The sequence below is a fragment of the Pezoporus wallicus genome, unplaced genomic scaffold, assembly GCF_028554395.1.
Source record: "Pezoporus wallicus isolate ANWC-B61680 ecotype Strahan unplaced genomic scaffold, APGP_CSIRO_Pwel_v1 contig_2372, whole genome shotgun sequence".
NCBI classification, from domain to species: domain Eukaryota; kingdom Metazoa; phylum Chordata; class Aves; order Psittaciformes; family Psittacidae; genus Pezoporus; species Pezoporus wallicus.
In genome coordinates, this window is record NW_026635198.1 from 682,952 (window position 1) to 709,830 (window position 26,879).

The 26,879-nt window shown below is 41.1% G+C and overlaps 1 protein-coding gene across 3 annotated transcripts in view; it reads right to left on the reverse strand.

Annotated features, from left to right (window-relative positions):
* DHRSX (dehydrogenase/reductase X-linked) overlaps positions 1-26,879 on the reverse strand; it is a 160,502-nt gene that overhangs the window by 30,665 nt on the left and 102,958 nt on the right. For all 3 annotated transcript variants that reach the window (XM_057411850.1, XM_057411843.1, XM_057411858.1), the window contains one exon: positions 15,476-15,683. In XM_057411850.1, the coding sequence (XP_057267833.1) occupies positions 15,476-15,683 (208 nt within the window). The remainder of the gene's footprint in view (positions 1-15,475; positions 15,684-26,879) is intronic.

Genomic DNA, 26,879 nt, shown 5'->3' on the forward strand with positions numbered 1-26,879 from the left:
CCCCATCCCCTTTGCATCTGCCAGAGCCTGGGGAAGGGGCACTGCTTGCTGATGATGATGGTGTGGAGCCAGGGGTTGGGGTCCTTGGATCAGCAGCCATTGCTTGTGGAGAGATAGAGGGGCACCCACCCAGGAGCAGGTCTCTCTTTCCCATCTCTCTCCGTTCCCCTAGTTGTTGTCCTGCCTCTGTGCCAGATGCAACTCCAGCCTCTATACCTTCACCCTTAGTGCAGCAAATGCCTAGGCTGGGAATGCACGTACTCTGCTGAAAATCCCACCTTCAATTTCTGTGGCTGCTACTAAGTACAAGGTTTTTATTTTGAATGAATAGCAAGTATGTCTCAGAGCTGTGTTAGCTCATTCTCACTGAATACTTTATTTATAATATCCGGTACATTTCACCACAGAAAGTCCTGGATGATAGCAAACAAGCTGCCTCTTTGCAGAGGTATAAGGCTACTGAAGCAATTTAACTGTTCATGTTGTCTGAATGGACTAAGAAGCTTGGAGACATAATGGCAAATTGTGCAGCTCAGGTACAGGAAATAAAAGACAATACCACTGAATCTCCAGTGCATCTCTTTTTTTTCTTCTTTTTTTTCACCTGCTGTATTCTTGTTCAAGCAAACAAATAACAAACAGGCCACAAATGCATTATATAAATTGAGAGAGAGAAAAAAAAAAAAAAAGACACCTGACCATGAACAGCCCTTGCACCGACCAGCGGCCTGAGCTGCAACATGCTGAATAACGTAGTTCCATCATCATAAAGATATCACCTGCGCCTCAGGGTAAAATGGGCTATTTTAAGAATAAAGAACAATTGCTGCATGAATAGAAAAGTGATTTGGCATTAGTCAGGAAATTGCAGTTACATTTTAAATTCAGTAACGTCCGTGCTCTGATCTGAGACACTCAAAATGTCACCTTATGCTTCATGCATATTTCAACCCTTTTAACTTGAAGGACCAGATCCTCAGCTGCTACGAGCTTCTCTTGCACAACAGTGTGGGGCACAGCTCACGCCACCCATGGGAAGAAGCACTCATCCAAAGCCACCTCCGTCAGCCAGCTGGCAGCCAAGTCTGGCACTGCTCCATCAGTGCCACCATTCCCTCACCAGCAAAACACGGAAGCTAGGGCACAGGACAAACTTCCTGAATTGAATTAGGGTGATCTTGTCTGGCAAGCAGCTTGCAAGGAAGCAGAGCTGGTGACTGACTACTCTGACTTGTTCTGCCTGGGTCTAGTCTGGCCTTCAGTAACCTTCAGATGCCAGGCAGCAGGATGGTGAATGCTCCCCATGACTTCCCATTCCCACATTTTGTGTGAGTGCTGTTTTGACTTACCTTGTGGCAATGAAGCATGAACTGCAAGGGCTGGATCCTCAAAAGCCTTGTACTTTGCATAGATATCTATGTCAGAGAAACACGAGTGCTGAGAAGATATAAAAAGCTATCCAATCAAGGAGGAAGCCTTTTATATCACAGTGCAGAGATGCAAATGATTTGCAAGGCAGTAGGGAATCAGACTTCAATAACATACTATAGATATAAAAGATATAAAATTGGATACACAGAACAGACACTTTTGGCAGAACCCCTGCAATGATCACCTGCAATCTTCCCATTTTCTCTGTGTGTGCTTTTTGCTTTCCAGGAATCTGACATCAGTGGACTACATAAGACAGAAGAATTACCTGTGACACAAACATGACGGAGTTTTGCTGAACAACAGTTACTGGTTTGTTTGTTAGACCCCATCTTATTAGAATCATGTTGTTTAAATGCCACGTTGGGAAAAAAGAATCAACAGTGGTTACTTGATTTTGTTACATCCAGTCTTGAATTTATGCGTGAGAGAAACAGGAGCACATAGGCTCCTGTACCTTTACTAGGATTGCATGTATCATGCATATATATGCAGAATCACAGAATGGTTTGGGCTGGAAGAGACCTTAAAGTTCATCTAGTTTCAACCCCCCTGCCACGGGCAGGGACAACTTCCACTAGACCAGGTTGCTCCAAGCCCCGTGCAGCCTGGCCTTGAACAGCCTGTGCCAGTGTCTCACCACCCTCACAGTGAAGAACTTTTTTCTAATATCTAATTTAAAACTACCCTCTTTCAGTTTAAAACCATAAAATGTATTCCTCTTACACATGGAATTATGTGGCTTTAAAGCCTATTCATCTAAATCTAGCCTTTCTTGGAACTTTATGTTCTGTATGTACATTTCTGCACTGAATGAGTATAATTGTATACTAAATAAAATAATATTGACATTATGCATTTCCACATTGCTTTCATTTTCTGAAGTCTCTAAAAGCTTTCTGAAATGAATGTGCACATGAGAGCCCAAAGCAGAACACAGCTTACCAGCAAACTGTGTTGGCATACCAGTGCACGCACAGTGCCTGTGATGCTTCAACCCTTGAGAACACAAGGCATCTATGCTTCACAGTGAGGCAGACAGGCTCTCAAGCAGAGAAACTGTCTCCTAACTAGATGGCCATCCAGGCAAAAGACTGCTACCTCTCAGCTCCCACTGGTACATACACACACACACATGCTGGCCAGTAAGCGAGCTAGGAGTTGCTGGTGTTCGACTGCCTGGGGATCCATTCTAATAAATACTGTCCACCAGGACTGAGCTACACCAGGCAGCATATGCTGTGGTATGGCAAGCCTGTGCACGGTCAGCAGCTAGGAAAAGCGGAGCAAAGACTTGGTGGGAAGAAGTCCAGTGGGAAGGAGTGGTGTGCCTGTCAGTGGTAGTTTGGAAAGTCCATGCTCACCCACTTATTTGAGTGGGGCTCTCTATGGACCACTATTCGTAGCATGGAAAACAGTCTCCCCCGGGGAGTACCCTTCCATAGCATTTTGCCAAGGTAGTGCTGATAATATTGGGCAATGCACACCTCACTAGATGGAAACTACAGGAGGAGTTAAGGCAAACAGAATTTAATTAGCTGCTTTGAAATCCAGCCAAGAGAGCAATAATATACAAGACCTTCTCCTTCTTTTGAAAATGTTTTATTGATTCTATACTGATGAATAATGAGCAGGGTAAGGCAGGTTCTGCATTTCTTGTTCAAATAATTTTTAGCAGAAATTCTTATTTTTGGCTTAAGAATCTTTGCAACATTGAATTGTTTGCATTGTCACTGCAAAAATTAGGGAGAAGAGAAAGGGACTGTTTTGGACTTTTACCAAAACAAAATAAGCAAATATTCAATTCTGGAGTGAGTGCTTTGTGGTTTGCTGATTTACTTTTTTTCTTTTTCACCAGAAGCTGATTTTTACCACTGATCTCGTGGTGCTGTCTCCAGCAGCAGTCTCCCTAGCATGCTGGGGCAATGCATTTGTAAAACATAATGAGAAGCCAAATCTGAAACTGGAGCCTGCAGTGGCTAATTAGGTGTTTAAATATGGACTCAGCTGCTATCCAAGTTTGAAAACTGGATCCATGTTTAGCACTTCCCTTGGCAGACAGTCTTACTCTGGTTTCTTTTTTGGCTGGCTTTAGCTTGGCTGTGTGCTGTAGAGGTCTCCTATTTGCATCCAGTGATACCGTGTTTAGTGAAGGGCATTAAGCCTGCTCAGGGTACCCACTGAGTAACAGGGGAAACAAAATTGCTGCTTGGCACAGACCATCTTCTCCACACCTCCTGTGCATAGGCTCTCGAACTGCTCCCAGCTCCTTCTCTTTCATTAGCAGTTGCTTTTGCATTATGCACACACGTGGAGGAAGTGGATACAGACCGACTGAAATAAGGGTGCAGGGACAGCACCCTTTCCCTTCCCTACCATATCCTGCTTCAACACAAGTCTCAGAGGACAGGTGACCATACTGACTGACACACATCTACATCTAACCTGGCTGATGCTAGCAGTGAAGTTTTCCTGATGTGGACCTCTTTCACACTGCACTTGCCTTGCACGTGTCATCCTACTCTCACCCGTCAGCACGCTCCCAAATTTCCAGCGTGTTAATTTGCCTGGAGGGCAGAGTGCACCAAGATCAAACTGCAGAACAACCCGATTGCTATGTGCTCCATTAAAAGACAAGTGATGCAAAACGTGGGTGACACGCTGGGGTTTTTAATGAAAGGGCACACAAAATTTCAATATACGCCTTAGGATGAATCAGTGAATTAAGCAAAACACAGACTTGCTGTATTAAAATGACTAAAGTTTCCTAATGATTTATGTATTAATCTTGTAATACATCATCAACATTGCTTAGTCAAGACCTTAAAAAACTATTATTAAACACTCATGAAGCTTTCACAGTCTTAAATTTTCATTGTCCGGGGAATGCAGCAGCAGATTTTTCAAGATTTCTGATAGATCTTGCAGTTTATTTTGAAGCAGCTACAGACATATATTGCAGAATACAGGTATATCTTTTCTGCTTATTCTAAACAGTTTCTTTCTCTTTTCCTGGGGTAAGCCCAAGCCTGGCACCTAAATATTGATTATTAGATTTAAACAGACTTCCTGACAGTACTACATATAGTTATCCCATGAATACATTTGTAGTCTCATCAGTAGTGATCTTCCCCTCACTACAGAAAGAAAAAGGAACTACAGAGATGGAGAAAAGACAGAGCTCGAGAAATTAGAATACATGTATTAGCACTGAAAACTAGCATTTTGCCAATCGAAAGAAACAAGCATATTCATTAGTAAAACAAAACTAATATATGGAAATGCTATTCTCTCTGAATAAGTCAATATGTTTTTTGTACAGTAGCTGTCCTGTTACCAACTACTACTATAGGCTACAGTACAGTCACCCATTTTGGGTGTTCATTGAACATATTTCTTCATGTACATTTCTTTCATGTACTTGATACGTAGCCTTTTAAAAAAAATTGTAAATGTATACACATAATAGTCAAAGTGGCTGTGGCATACCCCCATGTATTTGAACTGGAATGCACTGGCTGCTGCAATGTGGGTGAATAAGGACTCAAGCATCAGGGACTCCTGAAGCACCCTTGTGAGCCTGTGATTGACATGTTAGAAAGGAAGGCTACAAGACAGATAAATAATTATTGGCTCAACACAAGCTGAAGAGCAAATCTTTCATGCCCTAATTGGTCACACGGGATTTACTTGAGCAGCCAGAGGCACGTGGCACTTTGAGAGCAGCCCACTTTGCCCTTTTGTTCTGAGTCTTGGACAAAGACAGACCACATCTCAGAGCTTCCCACTCTCCCTGCAGTGAGTCCCCTGGCACTCACACAGAGCTCTGGACAAAACTGGGATTTATCTGACATGTTTCAGTAGTGGTAAAAAACATTCTTCTCCTTAAAATTAGAAGTTGAGCAAAAGGGTAGGAGTTAAGAGCTGGAAGATTCTCTCTAAAAGGCAAAACATTGGTCTCAGTAGTTTACTTCTCTGCAAGTCAGTGACTCTTGCCTTGTGCTTATTCCACAATTCAGTAGGAGCCACAAGCTGAAAGATGGGTTATGTCTGGTTTTGGTTGGTTTTTTTTTAAAGCCATCTTCCCAACTTTTAGCACTGCACTGTAGAAATATATTCAGTGACTAGCCCTTTGTTACAGTTTGTAGGAAATGCAGAGGGAACAAAAATTAACTTCCTGTCATTGGAGGACTATATTTAGTGAAAGAACCTGGAATCCCTTCATTATAAAAATATTTATGAAAGGCAAAATAAGCAGGGTCTTGTCATCCTGGCCATTACTGTCATCCAAATGGAAGCAATGCATCGTCATCAGGCTGATCCCTCCTCCTAATGGCAGGAGGTGAGATATCAAGAGCCCTCCTGCTCTACTGATTGCCTTGCTGTGTGCAGCTCCATTGTTGTATACTCAGCACAGCTCTAAAAGGACTCAAAGGCTGATCTTTTCAAAGTCTCACCACAATCCGTATCTTTAGGAAAAAGTCTAATTTTTCATTTTGTGTACAATCGGTGTTAATTTCAAATGGTTTAGATGATTTTTAAATATTGATGGCAAGTTCAAGTTGTTATTACTGTAACTTGAACAACCCCAAACCCTATTTCTGTTTTGGTAAAACCATCTTAAAACTGGTGTAGACTTTTGCAGACCAGCTGCAGAAAATCTGGACTTTTCATTCTGGGACTGAAAGGGAAGTATACGGTCTGGTTATGGATAATAAAGTACTGCCATTTCAAATCCACCACGGTGCATCAAATGTGATCAGCAGATTTCCAGTAGACTACTGGTATGTCAGCAGACACATTGACATGTGCTGGTGTATATGGGAAGATAATCTAAAGTTTCATTTTGTGGTGGACTGAACCCACTGCACTGCCTTGGAGTTCAAGAGGCACTGAATGTGTTCTGTAAGTGCAAATTGTTCACCATATTGAAAGACTGGTCTGTCTTACGAGGGGAAGCATGGCTTGAATATGCACACAGACTGCAAAATCTTTTTTCCTCCAAGATGTCTATAAATACTGTGCAGAAAGTCCTGTGCCATCTCTCCCTGTTCACAGAAGCAAGGCAAGATTATCAAGTCTGGCACAACAAAACAACACTGAAAATCAGGTTTTGTTGAGAGAATCTAACAACTTCAGCTTTTTCAAACTTTTCTTCTACAGTGAGACTATGAACACCACAGCTTCAGACTGAGAAGTATAAGTGACTAACTCCCAGTACATGGGTTAAGACAAGGAACAAGCTCTTAAAGCTATCTATTTGTTAAAAACAGTCATGAGAATCCTTCCCCTCTGCTGGAAGACCTTTCCAGGTAAAGAAGAAATACAGCTGAAATGCCAACAGGTACAGGAGAGATTAAAATGTGGACGTTTTCTGCACCTATGAAATGACTCATAGTCCAGACATGGCAGGAAAGGCTTTTGTGTGAGACCATACATCAACAGTGGCCCTTAGCTGCTGTCAGAAAAGATGCAGGATCTAAGTAAGCGCATGAAAGGGCTCTGTGAAGAGAGGGATGTCTTACTTAAGGAATATAAAAAGCCAACTTCAGTGAACAAAAAAACCCTGCAAGAAACAAGTAACATAAAAAGAGTGGTCCAATAGCCAGCATTGTAAAGTGATTATTTCAAAGTACCATAAGGGACAGTGACAGCAATCACTTTCTCTACTGTTTAGCCTTACAGATGGTTTTTGATTTTGTTTTATAGATTTCCCAATCTTGCCAACTTGGAACACTGTAAACAGAGGTCTGTAATGGCACACCAAGTGTTTCCTAAGAAGGAGCATGGCATAGCCTGGAGCCAGAGCACATGAGATATCTGCCACTTGCAAACACACCAGAAGCAAGTGAAGTCCAGCAGGTTTGGCTTTACAGGAAATGACAGGAAATTTCATGTCCAAACCCTAAAAAGCTAACACACAACCACAGACCTGCCTTGCCCCAGACCTCACTGAAAATAATTAATTAAAAAATACTGCTGCTTTGGCAAACTGGTTGATTGGTGATGAAACTGGTGGCAACTCAGCTACTGAACACCCTCCCACCCCATTATGCTGGGAACTGAAAGATTTCAAGCAAAACTCATAATATTTTCATTTGGGCATTTCTGCAGAGCTGTGTTATAGCTAGCATCACTGTTAAAAGCTCTTGAGTTTCTCAGAAAGCTACTGTGAGTCACAGTGCTCCTTGGTCTATGTCCTTCTTGGGAGCTTGAAACACTGCTGTATACAGCCCCTCTCCACCTCCCATGACAAGAAACCAGGGCAACTACAGTACCTGACATATAATGAGAAAAGAAGAAAAGGAACAACAAAATTACAACTCCAGGGGGCTAAAATAGTTTACTTCTACAGTGATTTATTTTATTCAAGAGTATATTTTTCATAAAACTCACTTCTTTTTATAATGAACTTGATTTAATCAAAGACCAAGTTTTCTTCACAGGTTTCAGTATTCAAATGTTTGGTCTGTTTTTGAACAGACAAAGTTCTCCTTCACTAAAAGAAGAGGTTTAGGATGGGGAGCAGATAGAAGGTTAAGAGTTATCATTTGATGCATAAGGCAGAAATCTGCCTTTGCTTCCGTCCACTGCACCTCATAATCCTTTACACACATGGCAAGATCAGGGATGTGTGGTTGTGAAGAACCAAGAGCAACAGCAGATTGAATCCAGAGGCAATTTGTGGAAGGTGAGATGACCATTTTGACTCTTTCTCTTAACATGTTATTCCAGGGATTTACTGGCATGTGTGCCGGGTTTCCCCAGCTACACCAGGCAGCTGGAAGAACTCCATTGAAAAGGTACTGTGAGGATGGTGGTAGTTCAAGCAATTGAAAGGAATGCTAAAATGATTTGAATAATCACACAGAACCCGAGAACTCCAAAGCTTTTAAGGTTCACTCAGCCTTAAAGTCTTTTTACTGACTGGAAGATGTTAAACTAACTTTCCCCTCTCAAGGCTGACAAACTACCTCCACTCTGTATTCTCTTCAAGTCCCATTTGCCTTCTCTCTCACACAGTGCAGGACATTCACTTTCAAATTACCACTGAACCAGCTTGCCATTTTGGAAAATAGCATATGTACAAGATTGTCCTGGCTTTGGCTAGGATATGGTTAATTTTTTCTTAGCTGGTGCAGTGCTGTGTTTTGGCTTTAGTTTGAGAACAATGCTGGTAACACACTGATGTTTTAGTTGTAGCTCTGTAGCACATACCCTGATCAAGCACTTTTCAGTCTCTCATGCTCTGCCAGTGAGGAGGGGCACAAGAAGCTGAGAGAAAGCAGAGGCACGACACCTGATCCTAAACAGCCAAAGGGATATTCCATATCACAGCACATCGTGCTTGGTATATAAACTGAGGGGAGTTACCCAGAAAGGAAGGATTGCTGCTTGGGTCTCGTTGGTTATCAGTCAGTGGGTTGTGAGCAACTGTATTGTGCATCACTTGTGTTTTCTTTTTCTTTCTTTCTTTATTTATTATTTATTATTCCAATTATTAAACTGTTCTTATCTCAACTCCAGAGTTTTACCTTTTTCTGATTCTTCTCCCCATCCCACCTGGGGGGTGAACGAGCAGCTGCGTGGTACTTAGTTGCCAGCTGAGGCTAAACTACAACAGAGATCCACTGTCCTGTGTGCCACACAGGGCTGACTTTTCCCACTCAACCCACTGTGCAGGCAGAGGCTGAACAGCAGGAACACCCATATACCACATACCTCCCAATATGCTGCAATTTTGAACTACTGTGAAACAGTGTGTCCTATGAAATCATTAACCACTATTAATAATCCTTCGTTAAGACCATTAACCCCTTTTAGACAAGAAGGAATTTAACACTGTGACACCCAAAGAATCTACATTTAATTTTCCTGAATACATTAAAGTCTGGCATTACCTTTGCGATAGTAGTGCCAGTTGTGCTATTGTTCTTCAGAAACCAATGAGCCCTAAAAGTATTTTGATTAGACAGAATGAAAATACACCAACAAATGTAAAATCAAAACTTTGTAGAGTTGACATCCTGACTTGTATATTTCTCCATTACTGGTTGCAGAAATGGATAGGGATCATCTGTGGCCTGCAACATGGACAAAAACACTTGCTGCATATGAACATAAAAATGGGTTGATGAATTGGTCTGCTGACATAAAGGCCCATATTTTTTAATTAATTTATATAATTTAGTTAATTAATAATTTAATTAATTCATACAATATAGTGCCTTCCCTAATACACTCATTTTCCAGGCCAAGTGGATTTCTGAAATTAATGCTAATTGCTGCAAACACAGCAAATACTTTTGCATACAGAAAGCATTTTGTAAAGGAGGGCTGAAGTACACTTACGTATGTGTATTAAGCATTTGAATACTTATCATCTAACTATAGACAGGAAAACTCAGTGATCTGCTGCAGGAAAGATATACTTAACTGAAAACAGCAGTGTGCTGCAGTTGGCATTTGGTCCTGTCAAGGGAACATGATTTATCTTGCAAATAGAACCAGAATATACAATAGAAGCCATTGTGAGGGAGCTGCTTACACAATACAACTCAAACAATACCTTATATTCCTTAAGTAAAAAATAAAATCTGTAACATGTATCCCTCTTATGGTCTAGAAAAATCTGTTATGATTACAATTTCTGTAGGTTTTACAGCATTTTATTAAGAACAGACCAATGACACAGCTCTTTATATTTAACTGTGAAAGACTCAGTACTGACTAAAATAAAAGGATAATACATGAAATGCCTCCTACTTCCTTTTACAAATTTTCCTTTATTATTTGAAAGTCTAGAAATAAAACAATAGTGCTATGCTACATCAGCTGCATGTTCGGTTTTGCTTGAACTGAAGAATAAAAAGGCACCAGAGGAACCAACTGGGAATTTTTTTTAAAAAAACCTTTCCATTGAAAAAAACGTTGGCCTATCAAACCATTCCTAATAAAAAAAAAATAGATTTTAAACAAATGCCCAGAGTTTTGTCTTTTTTAAATTAATTTGGAACTGATGGAGATATCTTACTTCAGTAGGATGACTTAGAAATTAAAGGTTTGGAGTTTCAGTTTCATAAATGTTATGCTTCAAAATACAAATGGCAATCTACTCATAAGGATAATTACAAATAAATTAGAAATAAAATAATCAGAAATCACTGAAATCAAAGGATTTAGTCTGATAAATGGACTCATATTTTCCAAAAGTAATTTGATATTTTAACTTTTCGTTGTTATTTATGGGCAATATTTTCAAAATCTCAGCAATGTTAAGGGGACAAAATCCCCAATTTTCCGCACAAATTTAATCATTCATTTACCAGCAAACACACAAAAAGTGAAGATGAAGGACACCACCCATCCAAGAACAGGAGAACTCCAGACACTTTGCTAGACAGATTTTCCCATCAGTACATAACACCCCCAGTTACAGTCGTTATGAACTGTCCACCTGCGGAGATTAACTGGAGCTGCCTGGTCTCCCCAGCATCCCCCCAGGTCCTGGGCAGAGATGTTTACCCTATTTTACACCAGCTGGGATGCAGATGTGGCAGCTGGGATTTTTGCAATTCCTCTCTTTGAATCTCCATTGTCTCTGAGATGACTCATGCACTAGGGCTACAGAGAAAAAATCCAGAAATTATTTGGGGACTGTACCAGCTTGGAAAGTTATAAAAAATATCAGCTCTTCAGCAGCTGGACAGCAGAGGAAAGAAGTGTGACTAACTGGTCTTGAATATACAGGAGGCATGAACCAGAGAAGGAGCTGTGTTACTGTGGCTGGGGAGTTCACAGATCTGTGATTCATAGCATTACAGGGTCCATTTGTCATGCATAAAGAGACGATGATGAAAAGAATAGTTAGTCATGGAGAAAAAGCTAGACAGAACACACAAAGATGCTAACCTCTGGGAAAGGGAGCATATTCAGGTGTGACAGACAGGCTGGGAAAGGGAATGTCTTTTTTTTCTCCATTTTCCTAAAATCTCCATTCGGTGGGTAGAGGACTCAAAAGAGTACCCTCCATCCCAGCCTTGTATGAGCACCATGAACCCCAGTGCAGTGTTCGAGTCTATCTCAACACAAGGGGATGGCAAAATGTTCTTCAAGCTTAAAACTAGACAGCCATAATTCTCTCATGACCATATTTTATTCTCCTCCCACTTTAGAAAATATTATTTAAGTCAGGCAAAAGAAGAAAAAAAACCATCTCAACTATGCTGTTAGAGTCCACAGTGTACTACCCTCATCATGTAACTGCTGAAATCATCACTGTCTAAATGCTTGCAGGTAGATAGCGTTTCTGTTAAACTTTCACCTCCTTGAAAACAGTCATACTCAAAGTAGGGATGAAGGAGAATGATTTGCCTTAGGGATCCCCTAGTTGACTCATGTGATTGCTGTTGAAAATGGTCTGGATCTAAAAGACCACAAAGGTGTTTGATGTTCTTCATATATCCTTCAGCAAAAGAACTGGGAGAACAGTCATTGCTCTTGTGAGTTTGCATTTTCAATAACACACATGAAACAAGCTATGCCCTGGCAGTTTGGAACAAGCTCTGTCCTGCCTTGAAGTACCCATGCTGTGTCTCTTTTACTGGTGAGGGTGAAGAGGATGGGCAACAATGGAAAGAAATTCTCAGGGTAGAAATAGGAGTGGGGCTAGGGGAAGAAGATAGGAGGAAGATAGACGAAGAGAAGGAAATTAACAGGTGTGCAGAAATAAGACACCACATCCCTTCCTCCCCCAAAAAGGGAAAAAACGATGACATAGGGAGGCAGAGGCAATGGAGACAAAAAAGCTCAAAAGACACAGGTGAAGATAAAACTGTGAACAGAGAAATTGAGTAGGCAGGCATAAAGAGAGACATAACAAAGAAAAATAACGTAAAATGCAAGAAAAAGAAATCAAAAAGATTAAATTAACCATCCTGCTCAATAGGAGCTGAGAAGAGAATCATGGGATAAATCAGATTGGTGAGATGGCAGAAAAGAAGCCAAAGAGGAAACATGGAAGACAGTAACACATTTAATACTGCTCATGGGACAGACCTTCATTTAATACTGTTCATGGGACAGACCTTCCAACAATTATTTGTTATGCTGCTGCCCTGTGGTCACTGAGATATGGGTGATGACTGACTTAAGAGCAGATCTCTGAGTAGCAAGTACAAGCAATAGGGAGCGATGGCTACAACTGTGACTGACAACCCAGAATCTCCCAAGTGGGAGGCTGATCCCATAGAAAAATCTGTGGTAAAGCAGAGAAGAGAACCTCAGTTTACTGTGTACTTTATGTCAAGAAAGTCTTCTGCCTTTCCTTCTCTGACATATTTAATGAATGAATCTCTCCTTGGCCACTATCACTCACCTCCAGTTTGGACACTAGCCCAACTAAAACCTAGGAATAATGGGACAAGAGCACGGTAAACAATTCAGTCTGCAGCCACCAGTATATTTTCCAGAAGAGAATATGGCCCCCTTTCTCCACTGTGAGAAAAATGACTCCATATTGTTTTTCTGACTTCCTGCAAGGTCAGGACCAGCCAATCTGGGAAAATACACCCAAGCTGTTAAACGAATTATGGCCAACTAGTGCAATTCAAAATAAGGAAAAAGCCATGATGAAGTTTTTAGAAAGATTTCCCATTCACACGAGCGGCAAAAATGAGGGATGGCATCACTGGGAGACTGGCAATTTGTGGAACACTGTCATACCACAATGCTTACCATGGGTGTCTTTACCACATCCATTAAAGCTCTTCAGCACTTCTCTGAATCACCAGGTGTCTCCAAGGCCTTGTGATGCAGGCAATGCCTGTGTATGCTACCCCACAACAGTCCTCCAGGGCTGATTGCTAAACTACCGACTCAGGCTGCAGGCGCACGCTCAAATGTAGAAGGGATCTCACTGTTTTTATCAGCACCATTTAAGCCATAACTATTCACCTGACTGGGGGCTTATTGACAATAGTCTAAAAACCCCACCAGGGGTATCTTCTTCCACCTGAACCATGAAAAGGTTTTGATCTGAATCGACAGCCCCTTCTGCGTTCCATCAAATGTGCCTGTGTGCTTGGAAAGCAGACACCACTGCTGCCCCCGCATGATTCAGAGCATTCATGTGGGCAAGAGCAGGCAAAGTCAGCCAAAGTCTGTCATTCTTTATGGCTCTTCTTACATCAACAAAGTTGAAAGTAAAGGGCAGGTTTGGGTGCAAAAGCTGCACATCGATCTCACTGGCATGTTTTTATTTTTTACATCAGATTGATCATGTTCATACCCAACCATAACTCTCCTAACTGAAACATTTCTGGTTCCTTTAGAATATGAGTTAATAATGGTGAATCAAAGGTAAGGATGATCCTAAATTAAAAAGGCACAACACCAGGCTTTGCTATAATCAAGGAAACTACTGTTACCTAGAGACATACAACATCCATATTTAAATTTGCATTCTGCATTTTAGACCAAAGACAGACTAATTACACTCCTTTTAGCCCCCTTGCATGGTCACATCCAGCATATGCCCATCAGAAACAATGAATACATACATCAAGTGAAGAGTAGGATAATTTCCTGTGGCTGTTTTACAAGCAAGAGATTAAGCTGTGACTACCCCGTGGAGTTTAAACAATGTGCTTGTAACAAAACTGATACCATAGTATGTAATCAGAAGTCAAACATAAAGTTGGACGTGCTTAAAGCAGCATTCACATGTAAAATGTGTGCAGTGGAAACAGCCCAGCCCCCTAATTTCAATCTTTGTTCCAACATGGAACCTCAGGCCAGGTGCCTATGAACATGTGCGAAAGTATCTGTCAAAGGATGGTGACAGAATTTCTCCCTGGAAATGATACAAAACTCATACTGAAACGGGGAAACAGAAATTCCCTGGAGCCCCTCAGAAGACAGGCTCTGTTGGAGCGTGTTGGTAGGTGCATAATTGCCACATGTGACTTCACGAGGAACTTTTGAAATGTATCTATATTTGAAATGGAACTTTCGAAATACGTCTTGGTTATCCTGCCCGTTCCTCAATTAATTGAACACCACCACACGGCTCCTGTATGACACCAGACACATTTACCACATCAGTTGATAACTTCCTAATGTTATATGTATCCCATAGACTTTGATACTCCGTTTTCCTAAAGCAGTCAGACAGAAAACAACCATGCATTTAGCCCATCTTACTGGGTTAAAAAAACAGAATGGCTGTGCACTTGGACCCCAGTAAGCTCTCAGGTGACATAGACAAGAGAGCCAGGGCTCCAGCATTTGTAGTGAATTACAGGGCTGATGTGTGAGCAAGCAAGCACCATAGATGAGAGGGATGACACAGCCTGTGGCTGGAGGGCAGGTGGGGGAAGCTGCAGAAGAGCTATGAGGAGGCCAATAGGGAGGACCAGGATGTCAGGAGCAGTGCAGGACAAGGCAGAGGCCAGAGGCAGAGGGAAGAGACAACATTGTGCCAGGAGTCCCAGGCCAGGGGCAGAGCAGGCAGGGAGGAAGGAGCAGCAGGCAGGATGTGGGCCAGATGAAGCTGCGCCCCCCAGAGCCAAGTCAGCAGCCCCATGTGCAGCAGGCAGGGAGTGAGCAGCCACAAGCATTATTAGGGCAGGATCAGGGCCTCTACCTATGCATTCACATCAGGATGAAGTCTATTAGCATTTGCCCAAGCCATTTTAAAACATCCCAGTTACTGAGTTCCCCTGATTAGGCAGTGATGAGTTCAGGCTCTGCACTGCAACCATCACTGCAGTATAAGCATCAGAAAGGAAAGCGGTCTTTTAAGGTTCAGAATAAAAGACTCAGTTCACAAGTCTCTAAATTACTTCTATCTTTGACTGAAGGCTGAAAGCTTTGGTCAAGCTTGAAAGATATTAAGGAATCCCTTGAAAATCCCCATTAATTAAGAAAAAAAAAAAAAAGGCAACAAAAGAAAACCCACATTGAGTATTCAGTAACAATACTCTTGGAGATTAATCTGCACACTCTTACTACAGATCAGTGAACACCAAAAATGAATCAGTACCTGCTTTGTAAGTCGCTCAGGTGCAATTTGCCTACATAATGGGTGGCTGATGAGACAGTGATGATCCTAGCATTGTGACTGTGCGTTCCTGATTGCCTCAGCTTATCCAAGAGGAGGTTAGTCAACAGGAAGTGTCCCAAGTAGTTCAAGCCGAAGTGCTCCTCAAACCCATCCTCTGTCTTCCTTTCGGGGACCAGCATCACCCCAGCTGGAGGAGAAAGTAGAGGTAAAACCTGATGATTTTTTTCAGAGAAGCAGCAAGCTAGAAGGAACATGGATCTCCTGCTGCAGTATAAACACGACATTTAGAGCAATAAGTGACTGGTGATGTCATGTGAAGTATAAAGCAGACAATGATTGATTCCTGCCGAGAAAAATGTCAAAACCCCCAGTTTGGTTCCTTTATCCAGAAAACAGTCAAACTGACTCTCCCCCTCCCTTCCTCTCTCCCTGCAGGATTGTGAGGATAAATGAGTTCATTTGTTAAAAGGGTTCTGAAGACATTAAAAGTTGAGTTAACCCATTGCTGACATGCCGGAATGCAATGCTGCAGATACACAACCATAGTTACTCCATCTGCAATAGGTGGCAGCTGGGTGATCCCAACAACATTGCCTCCATCAAAGAGCTCAGAGCAGTGCAGACAAGATTGGGCTAAGCAGCAGACCTGCTCTCCCAGATGGATTTCTGCTGAGTCCTGGCTGGAGTTTAAAGATCTCTGGAGTCTTCATCTGAAATCTGCAACTTCTATCTCACTGGTGTGGGTGAGAAAAGATGCAGTAAATTTACCCAATATATCTTAATTACTGTGCTTACAAGCAGCTGCATATTGAAATGAGGTTTTGAATGCTTATTTTGGCAATATTTTTGCATATATTTCTACAAGCCACAATTTTCAAATTCAGTGCCTAAAATAAGTATCCACATCCCTAACACACAATGTTGATTTCATCATCTTGCAGAAAATACTGAGCTCATGCATAAATTATATTGCATACTGAGGCTGTGTGGGGGATAGCTATCCCACTCAACTACACGTGGACTTGAATGTTATAAATTATTCTTATTTTATTAAAATTTAATTATCATGCAAGTGGACCTGACTTTTGTAATTAAAATGCAGATGGACATGGTGAAAGGAGAGTAACACTGCAGGACATTTCTCTTCTCTGTACAACACATGAATATGATACAGCAAAAAGACCACCTCTGCTCATAGACACAACAAAATGTCAGCTTAATCCTTGTGCTACTTCACATGCCCATTAAAAAGCCTTTAACATCTCGCTTCTTGATGTCATGTAGCCTGATGATGGCATATTAAATGACCATTTTAAACAGCAGATGCTGTTCATCTACAGCACTCCTTCTTCGGGAGGTCCCCCCACATGACAGTTCTGCTTCATTACTGCTGCTCAGGATGAAAAGGAGGTATTTTCAGGATACTTTTAGCATGGCCAACACCCTTAGGAATTCACCTATGGCTGCCTACTGCTTAACTGGAGAAGGAGAGTGAGGGTAAGAAATAAGAGAAGATGACAGAGCAAACAAAAGGGTTGGTTATGACACAGTGTACCCATGTATGGAGAACATAAGACTGAACATGAATGATGCCTGTTGGTGTTCCAATGAAAGAAACACAACACAAATTACATGATGAGGCTCTACAAAAGCTCTGATTGGCAACTCTCTCTGTCACTGCAGTCACTTTCCCAGATCCCTCAGAATGACAGGAAAACCCAGCTGCCAGGTGTGGTTTCTCTGTATGTCACATCTCATCTTTAACAATGGGAAGACAGTTTAGAGGGTGTTTGATCAGGTGTCCTGTTGTATTCCCCTTCCTCAGCAGCACTTACTTTGATGCATGGTGCAACTACTCACAGAATTGTAAACAGGTTTCCATTTCCTCCCTAATCTGCACATAATGACATCCAGAACAGTGGCTGGGACTGAGCCCTGGCGTGAGGGGTATGGACAGACAGAAAAGTGAGACAAACCCTGCTGAGACTTTTTCTTTGCTACATTACTACAGCTCTGAGCATCAGGGCTGGTGTAAGGAAACAGTCTCCATTTTCCTGAGGGCCAATCTGCCCTCCAAAGTTCTGACACTTGGAAAAGACAGGAGGAAGCGGTTTACTGGAGGTGTATTTTCAGCAACGCTGGTAAAGAAACACAAAACAGGCAGTGTTCAACGCCAGGCTGGATGGGGCTTTGAGCAACCTGGTCTAGTGAAAGGTGTCCCTGCCCATGGCAGGGGGTTGGAATTAGATGATCTTATGGTCCCTTCCAACCCAAACTATTCTATTATTCTATGATTAAAATGCAAGCCCATGAAATGGCAGCCAACAGAAAACTGCCCTGGCACAGCAAACCTGATGTAAACCCTAAATACTGCTGCTGCTGCATCTACCGGGGCTGCTGCAGGGCTCACTGTAGGACACATCCATGCAAACACACACACTGTTGGCTGAGTCAGACAGAGGGTTAGAGGGATTTGCCTGGAGAGAAGCGTGTTAGATGGCAGCTACAGCCATTCAGCTTTGCATCATGACCAGCAGGCAAACTGGGGGGGGGGGCGGCTGTCACCACTCACATCAGCCCTGAGGATGCTTGTGCTACAGCAACTGCCCCCTTGACCTTTGGACAAGGCAGAGGATTTCAAGAGCACATAGAGTCTTTGCCCTCCACCCCAATTAGTTTCCACCATCTGTGCTGCATGTTCTGGAAGCAAACACAGATCTGAGCCCAGATCAGGAGATGGAAAAAAAATTCATTCCTGCAATGCGCAACTATTAAGACACGTTTCCAAAAATTACTTTTCTCGTTCTTCAGGAGCTTCCTCTGAGTAGAAATTGCGGTCAAGTCCTTGAGCACGCACAGTCACCGCTGCCTGCATTTGTCACTACTAGAACTCCCTTTTTGTCTTCAAGGTCAAATAATATTAATTCGAAACACCTTATTCCTTTTTTTTTTTTTTTAAAGAAGACTCTCATCTTTGAGGTGGTTCATATCAACGCTATCAAAAAATCTTGCCCTGCAATTTGAGGGTTGTTTCTTTTGTTTGAGGAGAAGCCATTTTAATTCACTGAGGGCAAGTGTACAGAGGAATACCAAACAGGCAACTGAACCTGGCTGCTCCTCTGACAAAAGGGAAAACCTTGGAAGTGTAGCAGCAAGCTCTCTTTTTTACATTATTAACTGCGTAGCATTCAATAGGTACTGAAAGTGGCACACTATTGATTTTCTTTGGTCCTGAAACATCATCAGCTTTACTCAGGGGCCCCAAATGGTAACTCAAAGAATGAAAGCTGCTTCTATTTTTAATTCTTTCAATTAATCCAGTACTATTTGAAACATTCAAAAGAAAAAAAAAGCCCTTCTTAGTTCGTTTACCTTACCTCTTAATTGTAAACTAAGAATGAGTTTTCTTCTGCTATAGAATCCATACAACCCACAATCTTTTTGGTCTTAATTATCAATTGTCAGTCTCCTCAGTGTTTTGGAGTACATGTGAAATCTAAAGTGGCAGCACACAGACCATTAATGCCAAACACTTTAACTTTCTTGTACGTTTTTCCCTCTGATTTAGTTGCATTGTTTCCAGATTTATTTTTAAAAATGTCACTGATATCAGCATAGCATTAGAAAATTAGTGAATAAGTAAGATGAATACAAGATTTTACTTTGATTAGCTGTTACAGAAATATTCAGGCAAAAGGCTGACAATATGCATGCCAAAACCCGACGAAATGATCCACAGATGTGTGATTTTGCAAGTATAGAAATAAACTAGAATAAGGAAAATACTTTGCTGTACAACTATGCTGGAAAACCATTCTTATACATACAGTAATACATTCCAACGTGCTGCAGTTATGCATTTTTTGTAATAAGTTCAAATTACACACATTTTTATTAGCTATAATGAATAAAAAAAATCTATCCTTTTTTTTACTTTTATGACTAGGCAATAGTTGTATTTTTCTCTTAAAGAATGAATAAACCTCAGGAGCACTGTCTTTGAAAACAGATATTTATAATGATTTTCTATAGAAGTTTCTAATGAAACTCTTGGGATCCATCAGTGAATCAGTCTTAGGTGATTTTAAGAGCATAATGGGTCTGATATTGCTCACAGCATAACCAAAAACTTTATGACAGTTGTTAACACTATAGGCCAGGCATACTGTATTTTTATTGGAATATACAGAATTTCTACCATGTCTGCCTGTACTGCTGATGATGGTAGACATTGCTGTAATTCCTGTACTTCTCATCATTCAGCTCCATTATAAAATATGTTTTAAGAGCTTTAAAAATAAAAGTATTTCGCTCATCTAGATTTATTTACAGTGAGTTACCTGGAGGCATTTAGAGGTAGTTCTCTCAAACTCACTAAAGAAGAAAGATTTAAAATATCTTCATATGAAGAACAAAAGGTTTTTCTTCCCAGACAGGCTCACAGAAGTGGGTTTGGAGGCAGTGCCTCCACATGCAAGTCCTTTCATTCCCAGCAGCCCAAAAGCCGGGCAGAAAATGCAAGAGGCTAGTCACATACGCTTACAGGTAGCACCTTCACAGCAGGAAGTGAACCTATATAATCTCATTCACCCAATTCTTGTTATGTACAAGAAAGAGATACATACTGTACCAGAAAAGTTCCCAATGGGAAAAATGACTAGAGACAGTAACTCCAAGTAAAAGCACAGTCTTTTCTCCATATAGGTTTTATACTGGTATAGCTGACTGACTTAGCAGCATTTTCCATCCCATGAGTGCAGCCATACAAGGTGACCCACCTCGCTTAACAGTGTCCAAACCACTCTGCTCTACACATCCATACTCCAAAAGATCTATGGGTGGATCTATCTACATATAAAATAGTGTAACCCACTTCTCTCCTGAATAGGGCCATCTATAGTGGAGTGAACATCTCAAAGACCATATAGCAGCATCCTCCGGCTAGGCTGCCTATACTAGATTGATTGCTCCACATCGTTCTACAGAATACTGTTGTCCTGCAGATCTCTCCTGGTTAGTGAGCAACGAGAAGATGCAATGCCTTATTAGAATAACTGCGTCCAGAAGTGCCTATCGGAGACACAGCTGTACACATATAACTGCTTTTTACAGGTATGCCTCATCTGGGCTGCAGAAAGATGAATTTACAGCACCACTGAGACACACTGCTTGCCAGACTTCATCTGTAACCCAGAGTCCAGTGCTACAGGCATGCTGCACACCTACTGGTATCCCCCCAAAAAATGTTCTGAGTCTAGACAGGACCACACAGAAGCCAGCTTTTCAGTGTATGAAACCTGAAAAGGCAAAAATCTGAGCAGTTAAGAAGAAAAGAAGAAAAATACAAATGAAGCTTGGTACAGCTCTCTGATGCTATTTCCTGTCTCCACAGCAGGAGTTCAGACACTTGCACTTCCCAGTATCTTCTGGAACTCTCATGTATGTGCAGTTTTCTAAAGCAAAAACTTTGGTAGGATAAAGAAAAGCTTTGGTAGGAAACTGAAGCAAACAAGAAATTTTACCCCATGACATAATGATGATACCTAGATAACATTGAGAGTCCACATCAATGCATTTGACCTTTGGGAAGATCCACTGCCATCAGTGGCAGGACAGTGTCCTACACATGGATCTTCCCTGAAGGGGACTGTCCATGGTGAACAGCTTGATAAACAGGAGGGCAGCATCAGGACCCAGCTTCAGGCTGCAGAGAACTGTCCCCAGAGGGTTCAATCTCTCCTGCCACTTCCCAGAACATGCATGCTGCCTTCCTGTGCCAGCCAAAATGTATGGCCCTGCCTAAGCCAAGGACTGCGTGCTGCTTCCCAGCCAAAACTCTGGGTTAAGCTCCCCTCCCTCCCTTACCCCCAGAATCCAGTGACCCAACACAGATCTTATCAAGGAACAGCATGTATGTGGGAAGGAGGGGAGAGGCTCAGCCCCAGCCTTGAATATCAGCTTCATCTGCCTCTCTGCTTCCCTGAAAACAGTAAGTTGTTTCTCCCTAATTTTCTTAGCCAGCCACTCTAGCTCTTTTGTGTCTGAATCTCACAAATTTCATTCTGCATCCTATAGGCATCTGTCAGTCACGTGCCTGGCTGGCTCTTCTCTTGTTTTTGAGTCTGGTTTCTTTAGGGGAACAGAGACTCTAGTCCTCCAGGTAAGGACTCAGTCCTTGTGAACTATGTGGTGTCTAAGCACCTGCAAATTCTGATCGAGACCTCTTCTACAGTTCAGACCTATCGGCTTTCTTCATCCTCACTACCCACCCCAGCTCGCTCTCACCATGCTTGTTGCCGTATGAATATCCTGATATTGAACAAGAATATATGCTACATTCATAGTTTAATTCTATTTAAAAGTCTTTCAGTCAGCAAACTCAAACATATTGCCATCAACTTTTCCCCCATCCTAATGGCTCTCACCTGACAGCCCTGTTTCCTCCCACCAAATCTTCACTCCATCTTCGGCTGTTTCTCCCTTATAACCTCCCAGCCTTAACTACCTATTCTATTTCAGTTCTCCACTCCCAGGCTTCTCATACAGATCTGCCTCTCTTGGAAGTTATGGTCTTGTCTCATCTGCATTCAAACCAGGCTTCTTCCTCTTCCATGCTACAGGTTTTGTCATCATGCCTAAAAATGCAAGAGAGAGCACTTCTAGACAGAAGTGGTCACTAGCTAACTGAGGTCACCATCTACATCAGTTCACCAGCCATGACTAGGAAGATGTTTACATCCTGAGAGTGATGAAATCACATCCCAGCTCCACAGTCATGTTCCAACTGTATATCAAGGTAAAACCCAGACACCCAGCACCACCCACCAACTTCTTCCCATCCAGTAGTCTGCTTTTAAGGGGACAGAAACTTGTCACAGAGATCATAGAGGATCCAAGCCCCAAGTCTAGACAGTGGAGAGACCAGGAGGAGCCTGAAGTAAGCCACAGTGCCCATCCACCCCAGCTCAAGAGGCAGCCACAGGGAGCAGACAGGACCTTGGTGCCCAGCCTCAGCGCCAGTGCACTTGCCTGCACACAGTACTTCCCACCATGGCTCAGGGTTGTGATTCCAGCAGGAAGACCAGCTCAGTCTCAATGCAGGACATGCTTGGTACAGGCAAAATCTTTAGCGATTAAAACATTAAAGGTGGTTTTCAAACCACAGGGCTTTACAGGCTTCTGACTTGACCCATCATAGAATATTTCATAGGTGGTGAAAGGTGCAGCCACCTCTGACACAAAGGCAGCATTTTGCCTGCATTCAAATCCCTATTCCACTGATAACACCAGAGACTTTATAAAGAAATTTGTCATAATTTTTGATATTAAAAATCCCTAAGATGTTTTGCTTATCATTGATGGAAACAGATAAACTCTTCCATCCGGCATTCAAAAGAAAAAAAATTAAATAACACTCCCCCTTACCCTAAGGCAAACACTTGGCATGGAAACCCTTAGCCCAAACATTGAAAGTCTGGCTAACTAGTAAGGAACTGAAAATTGAGTAATGTCTACTGGTAGTGCTCCCAGACCCATCTATAGTGCCCACAAGAGAAAAGTGGACTGCATTAGCAGTGCCAAAGAAAATAAAGCAATGCATCTTTCCAGCAAAGACAAGCTCTTAGTTTATAAGCAGTTTAAAGTAAAATAAATAAATAAATAAAATTGCAGCCAATCCACATTCAAGCACTGTGAGAACAACCAAATCTTGGTAGGTTCAGTACAAAACTGAACAGGCTGCAATACCTCCTTAAGAACAGATTCCTTTTCTGATTCAGTGTCATGCTGCTACACAGCAAACACAGAAAGCACAGGCTAGTTCCTTGGAAAATGTGTAGGTTAAAAAACTAAAATATGTTCCATAACTGACATTTTGTTTTTATACTAAAATAAATCAGAGCATTCATAATTGGGTCTGGTTGGGAAAAAAAACCCAAACACTTTGTTTCCTAAAAACATGCTCAGTAACTTGGTTATTTGAGTTGGCACAATGGTGAGTTATCCCACTCACAATCAGAAAATAGAAAAGACAGTCACAGCTTTCTAATTGAATAGGAATTTCTCTTAGAAGAACAATATCTTGTTTTGCACTTTGTATAAAAATATTTTTACCTAAAAGCTATGATAGGATTAGGTAAGAATAAGACATGGCTCACTCCCGCCTCTGAGGAAAGCCAATGGCAAATGTTCCACACACTTCAGTAGAACTGGCTGGGTTTCCTAATCCATCAATAGCTGAATTTTGTATCTGTCTTCCACTGATAAAACATTCATATTGAGAACATAAAAGCAAATGTGTCAAGAACCTACAGCATGTGGAGCCTGAGATATTTCCCTTTCACAAAGTGTTTGATATCACAGACACAGAAAAAGCTTTGGAAATAATTAAAAAGACAAAGATAGCATCAAACAGAAGACAGGATTTTTATGAATGAAATCTTACAGTTTGAAAGTCAGAAGTAGCCTGAAGTTACTCTTTTAACTTACTAAGTCTTTTAATGAGAAACAATCTTTTATAAGAAATCTGATATCTTTATATAGGATACAAAACATTCTAGCAGACAACAGTGCTATTCAAGTATAATAAAAGCTCTAACTGATGACTACTGCTAAAATTCGCGGTGCTAGGTAATGTTGGCACTGCATAACCCTCAATCATTCTCAACAAGTTGGGTTGAATCCCCTCAGAAGTATCATGGTGCTCTGATACATGCGCCCAGACAAGTTACTTCCAGCATCCAAGGCCCTTAATGCCTGTAAAGAGCAGTGTGTGATCAGCCAGCGTCCTCATACTTTCCAGTCATCTCTCTTAGATAACCTCTTCTGAAAAATCTGAGTAAATGATATCTGCTGTGCACAAAGTTTCTTCAGAAAATATGGCCCTGAGAATATCTTCTCATTTTAGAACACAATCAAGCTGCATGATAGTGTCCTTATGAATCTTCTAGTTTTGCCCATCATCCATGGAATATCCATTTAAAAACTACTTCCCCATCACCTCAGATTACCTCTTCCAGCTCTAAACATCTCCCAAAGGCCCATCTCTCCCATGATGTCTACTATCCATCATCCATTACACCAAGGTAAAGGGCCACTTTCCCTTCTGCTTGTCCTCCTCTTTTTTTCCCTGTCCCTCTATACCTTTTTCATCTCAGCTTTGCTGATGTATTGCTCTTATTTGTCTTCATGGAAAGACAAAGATGAAATGATGCTGTAAGAAAGATGCTGCAACAAGATTCACTGAGTGAATGAGCCTTCCTACATGGCTGGAGGAGAGGCACTCCTTTTTATGAAGTCCAGCTTCCACTGGAGTCAACAGCAAACCTCCTTGCTAACTTTCTCTTCTGCAGGGAATCTCCACTTCTCTTGAGTGTCTCTCCTTTTCGTAAGACTGTAAGATAGTCTGTGTAAACTACAGCTGCTGCAGAGAGGGGAACTGGCTCTTACCTAATCCAGTGGGACAGGATCTTTTCACATGGAACTTACTGTGATAATGTAAATAACTATTGTTAAACCTAACTAATCAAAAATACTTGTGAATACGTTAAGTACTTATAAAATACTGTGATTCTGTGATATATCCACTTGCTCCTACCCTTCAGATCTCACTTCCTTCTGACGATCTTGTCCTGCAAATACTCAAAGACAAGAATAATTTAACATGTGACCAATGGGACTAAGATGTCTCCCTGCAAAGGATTATGGCTGGATTGCATGTGGCTGAACTGTGGCTTTTACGGTAACACAAATAAATACATATATTTCACATAGGTACCTGCTGATAAAGCTTTTATTATTCCCTGGGAGCTAAAGAGGGAAGCTTATAGAGATATATCCACTGTATCAAGAGACTGAGATTTCTTAGAAGACCCATTAAGTACAAAATATGCAGATCTGAATTAGCCAGCAGCTCAGAAATATTGATTTTAAATTGGCTTAGATAGGCTCCGACCTGAAATATATTAACTGTAATCTGTGTATAGCATGCTAATAATCTCCTAAAATCTCTAAATTCTTTTTTTGTGTTGGTGTGCATGCCAAGGAGTATACCAGCTGTCCTCATTTGTTTTCTCCCTCTCCTTTTCTAACCTGTAGCCAGAATCACAAACCATTCAATGAACTGCAACATAGAAAGTAGTCAGTATGTCTTTGTTAATAAGTTAGACCATCTATGTTTGGTATCCATAGGTATTCTGTTATCATTAAAGATGATGTGATTTTGGTGGTAGCTCTCTTGATTAGAATCATTAAGTACTGTAAACAATGTACAAGTAAAAACATTAACTACAAGGTGCTGAGAAATATTTCTAGCGCACACAGAAAATGACTGACTGGAAGTTAGAAAAAACCCTCTCTGGCATGAAACAGTGACTACTGCTTGTGGAATTTTATGAAGTGTTTTACTATCTGTCCCTTCCGCAACCACGGGAAAATAGCAGACTTTCTTATGTATCTTAACAGCATATATTTTAATGAATGTATTAAGTAATTACAGTAGTGTACATGCTGTATTTTACTAAATGCTTTTCAACTGTACAAAGATACAGTTCTTTTCAAAAACAAAACCAAAAAATGGCACCCAATTGCTAATTAGCAGAGTAGAAGACATTCTTCTGACCTTCTGTCAGACTAAGCTTTCTAAACTGCTTGTCCTGAATCCATCTTTCTGTGCCTCATAGTTGAGATACATAGATTACTTTATTTTTTCACAGAAAATTAATTAGTTTTCTGTGTCACAGCATTTTTCTCATTTTAGCACTAGTACATCATGGTTTTTAAAATGTTTATGTAATAGTCTATTTGCATCTTTAACATGTTTTGTTTATTTTAAAAACCAAGAGCTGAGCATGCACATTACAGATGCAGAAAGCATAGTAATGGAACAACAGGCCTTTATTTGTCAGCTGAAATAATGTGTGCATTCAACCAAATTTTTCCTTTTAAATTAGAAATTAGAAAGTTAAACGTATATGCTAAAATCAGCTATAACAAAAAGAGGGGAGGTGACTCTAGCCTGCTAATCTCCATTTTGAACACCATAAATGTTCATGTAAAGCTACTTAAAGTGTCTGAATTAGCTGGATACCTAAATATCACTGAAATTTTTGTGGGACCTGGTGTCTAGCTCTAGGAAAATACTTTGAAACTCAGTATTTTAGTATTAATCTAATTCCCAGTTATATCCTTGAGCTAGGCAAAGGATGGAGAGCAAGTGATGGAGCTACATTTCTTTAAAAGATCACCAATGACCTGGAAAACTACTGGAGTAGACGTGCAAAACTGGAATGATTTTGTAAGCAGGATTAAATATCCACTACCTTTAATTATTGCACAATTAGAATAATAATGGTAGGCTATTTTGACTAGTCAAATAAAAAAATGA